The sequence below is a fragment of the Pseudophryne corroboree genome, chromosome 11, assembly GCF_028390025.1.
Source record: "Pseudophryne corroboree isolate aPseCor3 chromosome 11, aPseCor3.hap2, whole genome shotgun sequence".
Lineage (NCBI taxonomy): Eukaryota > Metazoa > Chordata > Amphibia > Anura > Myobatrachidae > Pseudophryne > Pseudophryne corroboree.
Genome location: NC_086454.1, coordinates 196,105,845 through 196,119,614, shown reverse-complemented (window position 1 = coordinate 196,119,614; position 13,770 = coordinate 196,105,845). Strand labels below are relative to the sequence as shown.

Below are 13,770 nucleotides of genomic sequence, written 5' to 3'. Positions count from 1 at the left end.
GCCTGCGGCTACTCGTGACTTGGAGGATTCCAAGTTGCTGGACGTAGTCCTGGCCCTAAAAATCTATGTTTCCAGGACAGCTGGAGTCAGAAAGACTGACTCGCTATTTATCCTGCATGCACCCAACAAGTTGGGTGCGCCTGCTTCAAAGCAGACTATTGCTCGCTAGATCTGTAGCACGATTCAACTTGCACATTCTGCAGCTGGACTGCCGCATCCTAAATCTGTAAAAGCCCATTCCACGAGGAAGGTGGGCTCTTCTTGGGCGGCTGCCCGAGGGGTCTCGGCTTTACAACTTTGCCGAGCAGCTACTTGGTCGGGGTCAAACACATTTGCTAAATTCTACAAGTTTGATACCCTGGCTGAGGAGGACCTAGAGTTTGCTCATTCGGTGCTGCAGAGTCATCCGCACTCTCCCGCCCGTTTGGGAGCTTTGGAATAATCCCCATGGTCCTTACGGAGTTCCCAGCACCCACTTAGGACGTTAGAGAAAATAAGATTTTACTCACCGGTAAATCTATTTCTCGTAGTCCGTAGTGGATGCTGGGCGCCCGTCCCAAGTGCGGATTGTCTGCAATACTTGTATATAGTTATTGGTTAACTAAAGGGTTATTGTTGAGCCATCTGTTGAGAGGCTCAGTTATATTTCATACTGTTAACTGGGTATAGTATCACGAGTTATACGGTGTGATTGGTGTAGCTGGTATGAGTCTTACCCGGGATTCCAAATCTTTTCCTTATTGTGTCAGCTCTTCCGGGCACAGTATCCTAACTAGGGTCTGGAGGAGGGTCATAGAGGGAGGAGCCAGTGCACACCAGGTAGTCCTAAAGCTTTCTTTAGTTGTGCCCAGTCTCCTGCGGAGCCGCTATTCCCCATGGTCCTTACGGAGTTCCCAGCATCCACTACGGACTACGAGAAATAGATTTACCGGTGAGTAAAATCTTATTTTTTACTGCACAGCCCACTGTGCACTGTACAGCCCATTATTCAAATTTCAAGGGGATCCTAACGACAGTTGTTCTAGTGTGTATTAAAACAGCGATAAATTGCTAGCGACCTAATGATACAACATATCGTTAGGAAGAGCGCAGTGTATGTATGCTCAATACCGCTTGTTCTGGGCTCAAGGTAAATCGTCAGTGAAGTCGTAACAATTGCTGGTCACTCCAGTCTGTACCCTCCCCCAGATGAAGCAGCTCACGCCCTCTTCAGCACAGCTTGAAATACTTTTTTAAAAGTAGGCAAGTGCTGTATGACAGTAAATGAAATATTAAAATTTCAAAACACCAATACATTTTTATGAAAACATTGAAAACCAAGAAACTGTTCACACTGCTCTTTCACAGCATTCTTAAGGGCCCTACACACTTAAAGATTTCCCTTAACGATATGAACGTTCTCGTTCATTAATGAACGAGAACTCGTTCATATCGTTCAGTGTGTAGATACCAATGATGAACGATGCTCAGCCCCGCGCTCGTTCATCGTTGGTGCCCGGTCGCTTATGCATGCATGCCAATATGGACAATCTCGTCTATATTAGCATGCAGTGCTATGGAGCTGGGTGACGGGGGGAGTGAAGAAACTTCACTCCTCCCCCCCCGTCACCTTTCCTCTGCCGCTGGGTTGCCTAGTGTGTAGAGGGCTTTACTGTACATTAGTATGAATTTACAATCATAGTCCATTGCCTTGCGGCAACTCCAGAGCATAAGTGGAGGATTTCATAGGAAAAGGAAACATTTTTGGGAACAAATGGTTTCCATTACAACCAGTTGATATGTTGTCGATGTAATACATATTTTCTTCCTAGGCTGTTTTCTCTGACTCTTCGGAAACTTATTATGTTGAAAGACCTAGATAAAGATTTACCATCCGTTGTTATTGCCGTAAAGCTTCAGGTAAATCCTTTTAATGTATACACTGACTATATTATTTATAACAAGGGCACTTCTTATATTTCTAATGGGGGACTTAGCATTTTATTTATAATGGGGCAGTAATAATGTTGAGGGGCACTTAGGGGTATATTCAATTGAAGTCAGATCCATTCCGACATTCATTTGTCGGAATGGATCCAACCTGGGCTATTCAATGCATTATCATTTCAACTTTAAAAAAAGTCGGATTGAGATGTGGGGGGGGGGGGGGGGAGACGGGGGAGAGCCGCGGGCAGACGGGGGAGAGCAGCGCTACAGCAGCAGCTATATAGCCGCTGCTGTAGCGATGCTCTCCCCCGTCTGCCTGCGGCTCTCCCCCGTCTCCCCTCCTCGTATGTCTGTCTCTCCCCGTCCCTCCTCTCCATGGCCCCACATCACAACCGCCGCTCACGACAGCGTCCACCGGGCTCCAGCAAGCGAGGTCTTGCTTGCTGGAGCCGGGTGGATGCTGCTGCGAGCAGCGGCTGTGACATCGTCCTGCTCCCCCCGTCTGGCTGCCCGCGGCTCTCCCCGTCACTGATCCCGCATCCCACTCACTTCGACTTTTTTTTAAAGTCGAAGTGAGATGGTCGAAAAGGGGGCCAAAACCGGCAGCTATACCGCCGATCCACGTGCTTTTTCGACAAGTCGAATTCCTCGACTTGTCGAATATATTGAATAGGTCAGAACCCCTTCCGACCTAAAAAAGTCGAAAACTGCCGTCAATTGAACTCAATTCAATTGAACATACCCCTTAATTACTAATTGCTAATTATTAGCTGTCCATTAGTCAGAGGTATGTTGAGCTGCATATTCAGCATTGGGCCTAATGCTGGGTAGTGCTGGGCTTTTAGGAATTGAAGGAAAAGGGTTTTCTTCAAAATGTTTGTATTGGTTTTCCCATTCTGACAGGCAGGATAGCTCAAACAGAATCTAGTGTGCATTATTTCGCCTATCAGAACAATGTATAAAAAAAATCCTGCATTCTTTCTGGTTTTGTTATTAAATATTTAGTAAGATATTTTCTCTAACGTCCTAAGTGGATGCTGGGGACTCCGTCAGGACCATGGGGATAGCGGCTCCGCAGGAGACAGGGCACAAAAATAAAGCTTTAGGATTAGGTGGTGTGTACTGGCTCCTCCCCCTATGACCCTCCTCCAAGCCTCAGTTAGGTTTTTGTGCCCGTCCGAGCAGGGTGCAATCTAGGTGGCTCTCCTAAAGAGCTGCTTAGAAAAAGTTTTTTAGGTTTTTTATTTTCAGTGAGTCCTGCTGGCAACAGGCTCACTGCATCGAGGGACTTAGGGGAGAGAATTTCAACTCACCTGCGTGCAGGATGGATTGGATTCTTAGGCTACTGGACACCATTAGCTCCAGAGGGAGTCGGAACACAGGTCTCACCCTGGGGTTCGTCCCGGAGCCGCGCCGCCGACCCCCCTTACAGATGCTGAAGATTGAAGGTCCGGAAACAGGCGGCAGAAGGCTCTTCAGTCTTCATGAAGGTAGCGCACAGCACTGCAGCTGTGCGCCATTGTTGTCACACACTTCACACCAAGCGGTCACGGAGGGTGCAGGGCGCTGCTGGGGCGCCCTGGGCAGCAATATTTTAATACCTTATGGCAAAAGAATACATCACATATAGCCATTGAGGCTATATGTATGTATTTAACCCATGCCAGTTATCTAAAACTACGGGAGGAAAGCCCGCCGAAATAGGGGGCGGGGCTTATTCTCCTCAGCACACAGCGCCATTTTCCTGCTCAGCTCCGCTGTGAGGAAGGCTCCCAGGACTCTCCCCTGCACTGCACTACAGAAACAGGGTAAAACAGAGAGGGGGGGCATTTTTTGGCGATATATTGGATATATTTAAGCTGCTATAAGGAACAACACTTATATAAGGTTGTTCCCATATATATTATGGCGCTTGGGTGTGTGCTGGCAAACTCTCCCTCTGTCTCCCCAAAGGGCTAGTGGGGTCCTGTCTTCGATAAGAGCATTCCCTGTGTGTCTGCTGTGTGTCGGTACGTGTGTGTCGACATGTATGAGGACGATGTTGGTGTGGAGGCAGAGCAATTGCCGATAATGGTGATGTCACCCCCCAGGGAGTCGACACCGGAATGGATGGCTTTGTTTATGGAATTACGTGATAATGTCAGCACATTACAAAAATCAGTTGACGACATGAGACGGCCGGCAAACCAGTTAGTACCTGCCCAGGCGTCTCAGACACCGTCAGGGGCTGTAAAGCGCCCTTTACCTCAGTCGGTCGACACAGACCCAGACACAGACACTGAATCTAGTGTCGACGGTGATGAAACAAACGTATTTTCAAGTAGGGCCACACGTTATATGATCACGGCAATGAAGGAGGCTTTGCATATCTCTGATACTGCAAGTACCACAAAAAGGGGTATTATGTGGGGGGTGAAAAAACTACCTGTAGTTTTTCCTGAATCAGAGGAATTAAATGATGTATGTGATGAAGCGTGGGTTAACCCAGATAGAAAAATGCTAATTTCAAAAAAGTTATTAGCATTATACCCTTTCCCGCCAGAGGTTAGGGCGCGCTGGGAAACACCCCCTAGGGTGGATAAGGCGCTCACACGCTTATCAAAACAAGTGGCGTTACCGTCTCCTGATACGGCCGCCCTCAGGGATCCAGCGGATAGGAGACTGGAAACTACCCTAAAAAGTATATACACACATACTGGTGTTATACTGCGACCAGCCATCGCCTCAGCCTGGATGTGCAGTGCTGGGGTCGTCTGGTTGGATTCCCTGACTGAAAATATTGATACCCTGGATAGGGACAGTATTTTATTGACTATAGAGCAATTAAAGGATGCTTTCCTTTATATGCGAGATGCGCAGAGAGATATTTGCACTCTGGCATCGAGAGTAAATGCGATGTCCATATCTGCCAGAAGGAGTTTATGGACGCGACAGTGGTCAGGTGATGCGGATTCCAAACGACATATGGAAGTATTGCCGTATAAAGGGGTGGAATTATTTGGCGTCGGTCTATCGGATCTGGTTGCCACGGCAACTGCCGGAAAATCCACCTTTTTACCTCAGACCCCCTCCCAACAGAAAAAGACACCGTCTTTTCAGCCGCAGTCCTTTCGGTCCTATAAGAACAAGCGGACAAAAGGACAGTCATATCTGCCTCGGGGCAGAGGAAGGGGTAAGAGAGGGCAGCAAGCAGCCCCTGCCCAGGAACAGAAGCCCTCCCCGGGTTCTGCAAAGCCCTCAGCATGACACTGGGGCCTTACAAGCGGACTCAGGAGCGGTGGGGGGTCGACTCAAGAATTTCAGCGCACAGTGGGCTTGCTCACAGGTGGACCCCTGGATTCTGCAGGTAGTATCTCAGGGTTACAGGTTGGAATTCGAGAAGTCTCCCCCTCGCCGGTTCCTAAAGTCTGCTTTGACAACGTCTCCCTCAGACAGGGCGACGGTATTGGAAGCCATTCACAAGCTGTTTTCTCAGCAGGTGATAGTCAAGGTACCCCTCCTACAACAGGGAAAGGGGTATTACTCCACGCTATTTGTGGTACCGAAGCCGGACGGCTCGGTAAGACCTATTCTAAATCTGAAATCTTTGAACCTGTACATACAAAAATTCAAGTTCAAGATGGAGTCACTCAGAGCAGTGATAGCGAATCTGGAAGAAGGGGACTTTATGGTGTCCCTGGACATAAAGGATGCTTACCTGCATGTCCCAATTTGCCCTTCACATCAAGGGTACCTCAGGTTCGTGGTGCAAAACTGTCATTATCAGTTTCAGACGCTGCCGTTTGGATTGTCCACGGCACCTCGGGTCTTTACCAAGGTAATGGCCGAAATGATGATTCTTCTGCGAAGAAGAGGCGTATTAATTATCCCTTACTTGGACGATCTCCTGATAAGGGCAAGGTCCAGAGAACAGCTGGAGGACGGAGTAGCACTAACCCAACTAGTGCTGCAACAACACGGGTGGATTCTGAATTTTCCAAAATCTCAGTTGACCCCGACGACACGTCTGCTGTTCCTGGGAATGATTCTGGACACGGTTCAGAAAAAGGTGTTTCTTCCGGAGGAGAAAGCCAGGGAGTTATCCAAACTTGTCAGGAACCTCCTAAAACCAGGGACAGTGTCTGTGCATCAATGCACAAGAGTCCTGGGAAAGATGGTGGCTTCTTACGAAGCGATTCCATTCGGCAGATTCCACGCACGAACTTTTCAGTGGGATCTGCTGGACAAATGGTCCGGATCGCATCTGCAGATGCATCAGCGGATAACCTTATCGCCACGGACAAGGGTGTCTCTTCTGTGGTGGTTGCAGAGTGCTCATCTGTTAGAGGGCCGCAGATTCGGCATACAGGACTGGGTCCTGGTGACCGCGGATGCCAGTCTGAGAGGCTGGGGAGCGGTCACACAGGGAAGAAACTTCCAGGGAGTATGGTCAAGCCTGGAGATGTCTCTTCACATAAATATACTGGAGCTAAGAGCGATTTACAATGCTCTAAGTCTGGCAAAACCCCTGCTTCAGGGTCAGCCGGTGTTGATCCAGTCGGACAACATCACGGCAGTCGCCCACGTAAACAGATAGTGCGGCACAAGAAGCAGGACAGCAATGGCAGAAGCTGCAAGGATTCTTCGCTGGGCGGAAGATCATGTGATAGCACTGTCAGCAGTATTCATTCCGGGAGTGGACAACTGGGAAGCAGACTTCCTCAGCAGACACGATCTACACCCGGGAGAGTGGGGACTTCATCCAGAAGTCTTCCACATGATTGTGAACCGTTGGGAAAAACCAATGGTGGATATGATGGCGTCCCGCCTCAACAAAAAACTGGACAGGTATTGCGCCAGGTCAAGAGACCCTCAGGCAATAGCTGTGGACGCTCTGGTAACACCGTGGGTGTTCCAGTCAGTGTATGTGTTCCCTCCTCTGCCTCTCATACCAAAAGTACTGAGAATTATACGGCAAAAGGGAGTAAGAACGATACTAGTGGCTCCGGATTGGCCAAGAAGAACTTGGTACCCGGAACTTCAAGAGATGCTCACGGAGGATCCGTGGCCTCTACCTCTAAGACGGGACCTGCTTCAGCAGGGACCGTGTCTATTCCAAGACTTACCGCGGCTGCGTTTGACGGCATGGCGGTTGAACGCCGAATTCTAAGGGAAAAAGGCATTCCGGAAGAGGTCATTCCTACACTGGTAAAAGCCAGGAAGGAGGTGACTGCACAACATTATCACCGCATTTGGAGAAAATATGTTGCGTGGTGTGAGGCCAGGAAGGCCCCCACGGAGGAATTTCAACTGGGTCGATTCCTACATTTCCTGCAAACAGGATTGTCTATGGGCCTCAAATTGGGGTCCATTAAGGTTAAAATTTCGGCCCTGTCGATTTTCTTCCAGAAAGAATTGGCTTCAGTTCCTGAAGTCCAGACTTTTGTAAAAGGAGTACTACATATACAGCCCCCGGTTGTGCCCCCAGTGGCACCGTGGGATCTTAATGTAGTCTTGGATTTTCTCAAATCCCATTGGTTTGAGCCGCTCAAATCGGTGGAGTTGAAGTATCTTACATGGAAAGTAACCATGCTACTGGCCCTGGCTTCAGCCAGGAGAGTATCAGAATTGGCGGCTTTATCATATAAGAGCCCATATCTGATTTTCCATACGGACAGGGCAGAACTGCGGACGCGTCCTCATTTTCTGCCTAAGGTGGTGTCAGCGTTTCACCTGAACCAGCCTATTGTGGTGCCTGCGGCTACTAACGATTTGGAGGATTCCAAGTTGTTGGACGTGGTCCGGACATTGAAAATATATATTTCAAGAACGGCGGGAGTCAGAAAGTCTGACTCACTGTTTATATTGTATGCACCCAACAAGATGGGTGCTCCTGCTTCTAAGCAGACGATTGCTCGTTGGATTTGTAGCACAATTCAACTTGCACATTCTGTGGCAGGCTTGCCACAACCTAAATCTGTCAAGGCCCATTCCACAAGGAAAGTGGGCTCATCCTGGGCGGCTGCCCGGGGGGTCTCGGCATTACAACTCTGCCGAGCTGCTACTTGGTCAGGGCCAAACACGTTTGCAAAATTCTACAAATTTGATACCCTGGCTGAGGAGGATCTTGAGTTCTTTCATTCGGTGCTGCAGAGTCATCCGCACTCTCCCGCCCGTTTGGGAGCTTTGGTATAATCCCCATGGTCCTGACGGAGTCCCCAGCATCCACTTAGGACGTTAGAGAAAATCAGAATTTACTTACCGATAATTCTATTTCTCGTAGTCCGTAGTGGATGCTGGGCGCCCATCCCAAGTGCGGATTGTCTGCAATACTTGTACATAGTTATTGTTACAAACAAATTCGGGTTGTTATTGTTGTGAGCCGTCTGTTCAGAGGCTCCTACGTTTGTCATACTGGTAACTGGGTTCAGATCACAAGTTATACGGTGTGATTGGTGTGGCTGGTATGAGTCTTACCCGGGATTCAATATCCTTCCTTATTGTGTACGCTCGTCCGGGCACAGTATCCTAACTGAGGCTTGGAGGAGGGTCATAGGGGGAGGAGCCAGTACACACCACCTAATCCTAAAGCTTTATTTTTGTGCCCTGTCTCCTGCGGAGCCGCTATCCCCATGGTCCTGACGGAGTCCCCAGCATCCACTACGGACTACGAGAAATAGAATTATCGGTAAGTAAATTCTTATTATTATATATTTAGTAAATATTTAGTTAAATATAATAATTTTAAAAAAATGTTAACGAAGTCCTGTTTTATGTTCAGTGTTCTTAAAACAGATCAATTTAGTCTCCTAACTAATAAACGTCTCTCTTCATTTACAGGGCTCAAAAAGAATTTTGCGCTCAAATGAAATTTCTCTGCCAGCTAGCGGGGTTTCAGAGACTGAACTACAGTTAACATTCTCTCTGCAGGTGACTCAATAGCTTTCTTTCCTTCCCTTTTTGAGATGCTTTTCTCACTTACATCTCTATTTTCCCTGTATGTCTGCTAAATATCCTTACTGTTCTTTATATTTTTATCTTATCTTTACAATTCTTTCCTATTTCATGGTCATTTTTTAATACCAGTGGCATACCTAGTGCTAATGCTTAACACATCCTTTGTGTGTATGTGTGTGTGTTTGTTTCTACGAAAAAGCGCTTTTGCATTTTCCATTTTGTATTACTATACAGATTTAGTTAATTATAGTAGGACTAATGCGTAACCATACCTTATCTTATTTTCAATGTCATCTGTCTCTGAGTGCACTTTATATGTTTTAATATGTTTAGTCTATCTACCAGTAGCGGGCACTCAGGATTTTTGCTACGGGCACACAGGATTTTTGCCCGGGGCGCCACCTTCCGAAGGGCGCCGCCGCCGTGGCAAGATCCGCTACTGGTGGTGCCCCACGCATCTGTGCGGTGCTGTGCTGTCACTGCTGTGCGGTGCGCGATGATGTCATCGTGCACCGCATGGCATTGTGGGACCGGCACATAGATGCTAGGGGTCATAATTGACCTCTAGTGTCTATGCTGTGCTATGGGAGAGACGTCATGACGATCAGAGGAGTGGCGTCGGAGACGGAGGTCAGCTGCGGTCGGGAATCAGGAGCGGGGATGGTGAGTATTCATTTATTTATTTTTCTGCAGCGGGGTACACTGGGTTCCACAGGGATAACATCGGGGTGTAGAGTAGATCTTGATCCGAGGCACCAACACGCTAAAGCTTTGACTGTTCCCAAGATGCTCAGCGCCGCCTCCTCTATAACCCCACCTCCGTGTACAGGAGCTCAGTCTGTAAGTTGGTGTCTGCAGTGCAGGCAGCTAACAGGTGCAGCCCTGAAAAAGAGCTTTTAAAAGTGAAGATAGAAGACTTCAACGGATGCAGCAGAGGCACTGTCCGTGCTAGATGTCATTCTGACATCTCCTGCTGCAGCTTCCTCACCTCCCCCAGCGGCGCTGTATACTCCCGTGTCCCTGGTTGCCGGGTACTTACAGCGGAGACTCCGGTTCTCTACAGGCACACACATCAGCTGCAGCTCTCCGGGATCGCGTGGCCGCATTCAGGGAGGAGGTAAGAGGGTCCCCCAGGTGGAACCCGCTGGAAATCGCGATCCGGCGCTGCCATTAGGCGGGCCGCGCGCGCTGGGGTGGACACTTTGTCAGTACAGGGATCCCACTAGACCACCAGGGCAGGGGCACAGGGCAGTTTTACTGAAAACCGTTTTCATATGGCCCACAGTACCCGGTGATGAAGTCCAGCAAGGGGATAAGGCTCTGACCTGTAGCCCCTCCACCAGCCCCAGGGCGCCATTTAGAGTAAATGTTCCCGTCCTGGAGCTGCATCTCTATCGCTCTCCCTCACTCCCTGTCAATGTTTGGGACTGTTTGGGCAAAGCCTCCTCTGTAAAGATGCCTGCATTATCAGCGCTGTGCATTTTACAGGACACTACAGTACTGTATTCTACATGTCTGTTGACAGTGTTAGTTACGAAACGGTGCATTACTTCAGGGTAATGTAGTACAAGTACCCTGTGATATACATCCAGTCTTTACTGTGCATTGTTATATCTATTACTCTGTATAGCTTTACTTAGTATTGCTAGTCCAGTGCAGTTTTAGTGCTTGTCATAATTTCTCTTATGTCCTAGAGGATGCTGGGGTCCACATTAGTACCATGGGGATATAGACGGGGCCACTAGGAGCCACTGGCACTTTAAGAGTTTGAGAGTGTAGGCTGGCTACTCCCTCTATGCCCCTCCTACCAGACTCAGTTTAGAAAATGTGCCCGGAGGAACCGGTCACAGCTAGGGGAGCTCTACAGAGCTTCTTTAGTAAAAGTTTATTTTAGAGTTTTTTTATTTTACAGGGAGGCCGCTGGCAACAGCCTCCCTGCTTCGTGGGACTATGGGGGGGAGTAGTGTCCACCCTGCGGGGTCTGAGCCACTATCTTCTGACAGGACACTGAGCCCATGAGGGGATCGAACGTTCCCCCCCACAGGGGATCGCTCACCCCAGCAGCTTGCCGCCACCCCCTTACAGAGCCAGAAGATCGGTGGCGAGTTAGTCACCGCCCCCCCTAGCAAGCGTGGAGCCCGTGTGAAGATGGCGGCAACAGGGTATGGAGCGCAGTACTAACTGTGCTTCGGGGCTCAGCGGTACATAGTGCGGCGCTGTGAGGGGCGCCCTGAGCCATCGCCTACACCCTACACTGGTCACACAGTCTGTCGGGGTCCTGGGATCTCTGCCAGCATAAATCCTCAGGCCAGTATAATGAAGAGCGGGAAGACCGCGCCATTCAGGGGGCGGAGCTTCTCCTCAGAGCGGACCCAGCAGCGTTCAGCGCCATTTTCCTGCCTGCAGAAACGCTTTCAGTGATGTGCAATCCCTCCAGAGCAACTCCAGCTATCTCTCACGGTACCAGGGATTTGTAGAAGGGGGGGGAGGCTGTGTAAAGACTGTGTAACCTATTAAGGTACGCAGTCAGCGCTGGTTTAGAGTCTCCCTATACCTGGAAAGCGCTGTGTGTGGGTTGGCTCCAATCTCTGTGTCTCTCTTGCCATTCTTGGGGGTGAAACTCTGTCTGTACTCCCCTGTGTGTGTGGAATGTCTGTGGTCTCCATTAGCTATGTCCAGGGACTCTGTGTCATTTGCTGCAGAGGATATGTCCTCTCAGGATGATCCCATTCCATGTAATCAGGATTGCACTGTTTTAGCACAGATACCAGCAAGGGAGCCTGAATGGTTGTCCTCTATCAAATCCATGATTTCTCTTACGTCCTAGAGGATGCTGGGGTCCATATTAGTACCATGGGGTATAGACAGGTCCACCAGGAGCCATTGGCACTTTAAGAGTTTAATAGTGTGGGCTGGCTCCTCCCTCTATGCCCCTCCTACCAGACTCAGTTTAGAAAATGTGCCCGGAGGAGCCGGATACAGCTAGGGGAGCTCTACAAAGTTCTCTTAAAAAATCGTTTTTTATTTCTTTTCAGGTTTTGTTATTTTACAGGGAGGCTGCTGGCGACAGCCTCCCTGCAGCGAGGGGGGGGTGGTGGTGGGGGAGCAGTGTCCGCCCTGCGGGGTCTTGAGCCACTGCTCCCGCTGACTGGACGTCCGCTCTAAAGGAGTCTGATCGCACCCCGCCACAGGGGAACGCTCGCCCCGGCAGCTAGCCGCTGCCCCTTCAGGTGCTGAAGAAGTGTCGAGTAAGTCACTGTCCCCCCTTGCAAGCGGGGGGACAGTATGAAGAGGGCGGCTAGAGGGTAGGAGCGCGCTCCTGGAAGGCTTAGCGGTACTGCGGTGCGGCGCTGGGGGGGGGGGGGGGGCGCCCTGGGCCAGCTGCGGACCCTACACTGGTCACATCAAGCCTGTCGGGGTCTGCGGATCCAGGCCAGCACAACTCCTCCGGACAGTATAATCATTCAGAGAGCGGGAAGACAGCACCATTGAGGGGACGAAGCTTCTCCTCAGAGCGGACCCAGCAGCGTTCTGCGACATTTTTCCTGCCTGCACTCACTGCAGAGTGGATCCAGGTCCCTCCAGAGCAATCTCCAGCTATCTGTACGGTACCAGGGGGTTGTAGAAGGGGGGGGAGGCTGTATTATAGGCTGTGTTACCTATTAAGGGGCACAGCCAGCGCGGGTTTAGGGTCTCCCTATACTCAAATAGCGCTGTGTGTAGGTTGGCTCCAATCTCTGTGTCTCTCTGCCACTCTTGGGGGGGGGGGGAACTCTGTCTACATAATACCCTGTGTGTTTGTGGGGTGTTTGAGGGTGTGTGACAACATGTATAGGGACACTGTTTCATATGCTGCAGAGGATTTGTCTTCCCAGGAGGACTCCATACCATGTAATCAGGATTGCACTGTTTCAGCGCAGATCCCAGCTAGAGAGCCAGAATGGTTAGTCTCTCTGAGGGGGACTATTTCTTAGATTTCTGATAGGGTGGCTAGGACTGAGCATGCCACTCAGGTCCTCCAGTCCTCTATGGTTGTATGGTCTGATACTGCCTCCTCGGGGGTCCCCTGCGGTACATTCTCACAAACGTGCACTTGCAATTATGCAGGATGACACGGACAACGACTCTGACGCTGCAGACGGTGACGGGGATGTATTGAGGGGGACAGCATCCCTTGCTAAGGGGGTGCAGTTGATGATTGAGGCTGTTAGGGATGTTTTACACATTTCGGACACAGCTTCGGAACAGGTGGAGGAGGCCTTCTTTACAGATAATAAGAAGCCTCCCCTCACTTTCCCGGCATCCACACAATTAAATGCTATCTTTGAAAAGGCATGGGAAACTCCGGAAAAGAAATTCCAGATTGCCAAGAGGGTCTTGGTGGCTTTTCCCTTCCCTGAGGAAGATAGAAAGAGATGGGAGTCCCCACCGATCGTAGACGCCTGTCACGGTCCGGCGGATCGGGTTCCGGGACCAGCGGTACTTACCTGTCCGGATGCTCTGGCGCGGTCCCTCCGGTGGGGGTGCGGGCTGCTGGCGAGGGGCACAACTTGCAGGCATGTCTGGGAGGAGAGGGCTCAGAAGCAGCAGCAAACATTTGTGCAGCTTCCAGCTGCAGAGGTTCGGGATGGGCGTCGCCGCCTTGGAAGGGTCGGCTAATCTAAAACACTCAGTCACCTGCAAGGTTTGCAAAACCAATGGGAAACAGTCTGCAGGTATAAATCTAGGGATTTCTGGGTAAGCAAATTGCCAGTGCAACGTCTCTCACACAGCATTGTGTGTGCTAGTTCCCTGTGCTCCACAGCATTGCTTCTATAGCATCCTGTTCCCTGAGTTCTCACCTGGATTGCTGGATCTACACCCGGTTTTTTCTCTAACGTCCTAAGTGGATGCTGGGGACTCCGTAAG

The 13,770-nt window shown here is 50.0% G+C and overlaps 1 protein-coding gene across 2 annotated transcripts in view; it reads left to right on the top strand.

Annotated features, from left to right (window-relative positions):
- PACS1 (phosphofurin acidic cluster sorting protein 1) overlaps positions 1 to 13,770 on the top strand; it is a 502,137-nt gene that overhangs the window by 85,471 nt on the left and 402,896 nt on the right. For both annotated transcript variants that reach the window (XM_063945169.1, XM_063945168.1), the window contains 2 exons: positions 1,812 to 1,899; positions 8,746 to 8,835. In XM_063945169.1, coding sequence (XP_063801239.1) covers positions 1,843 to 1,899; positions 8,746 to 8,835 — 147 coding nt within the window. In that variant the 5' untranslated portion in view covers positions 1,812 to 1,842. The remainder of the gene's footprint in view (positions 1 to 1,811; positions 1,900 to 8,745; positions 8,836 to 13,770) is intronic.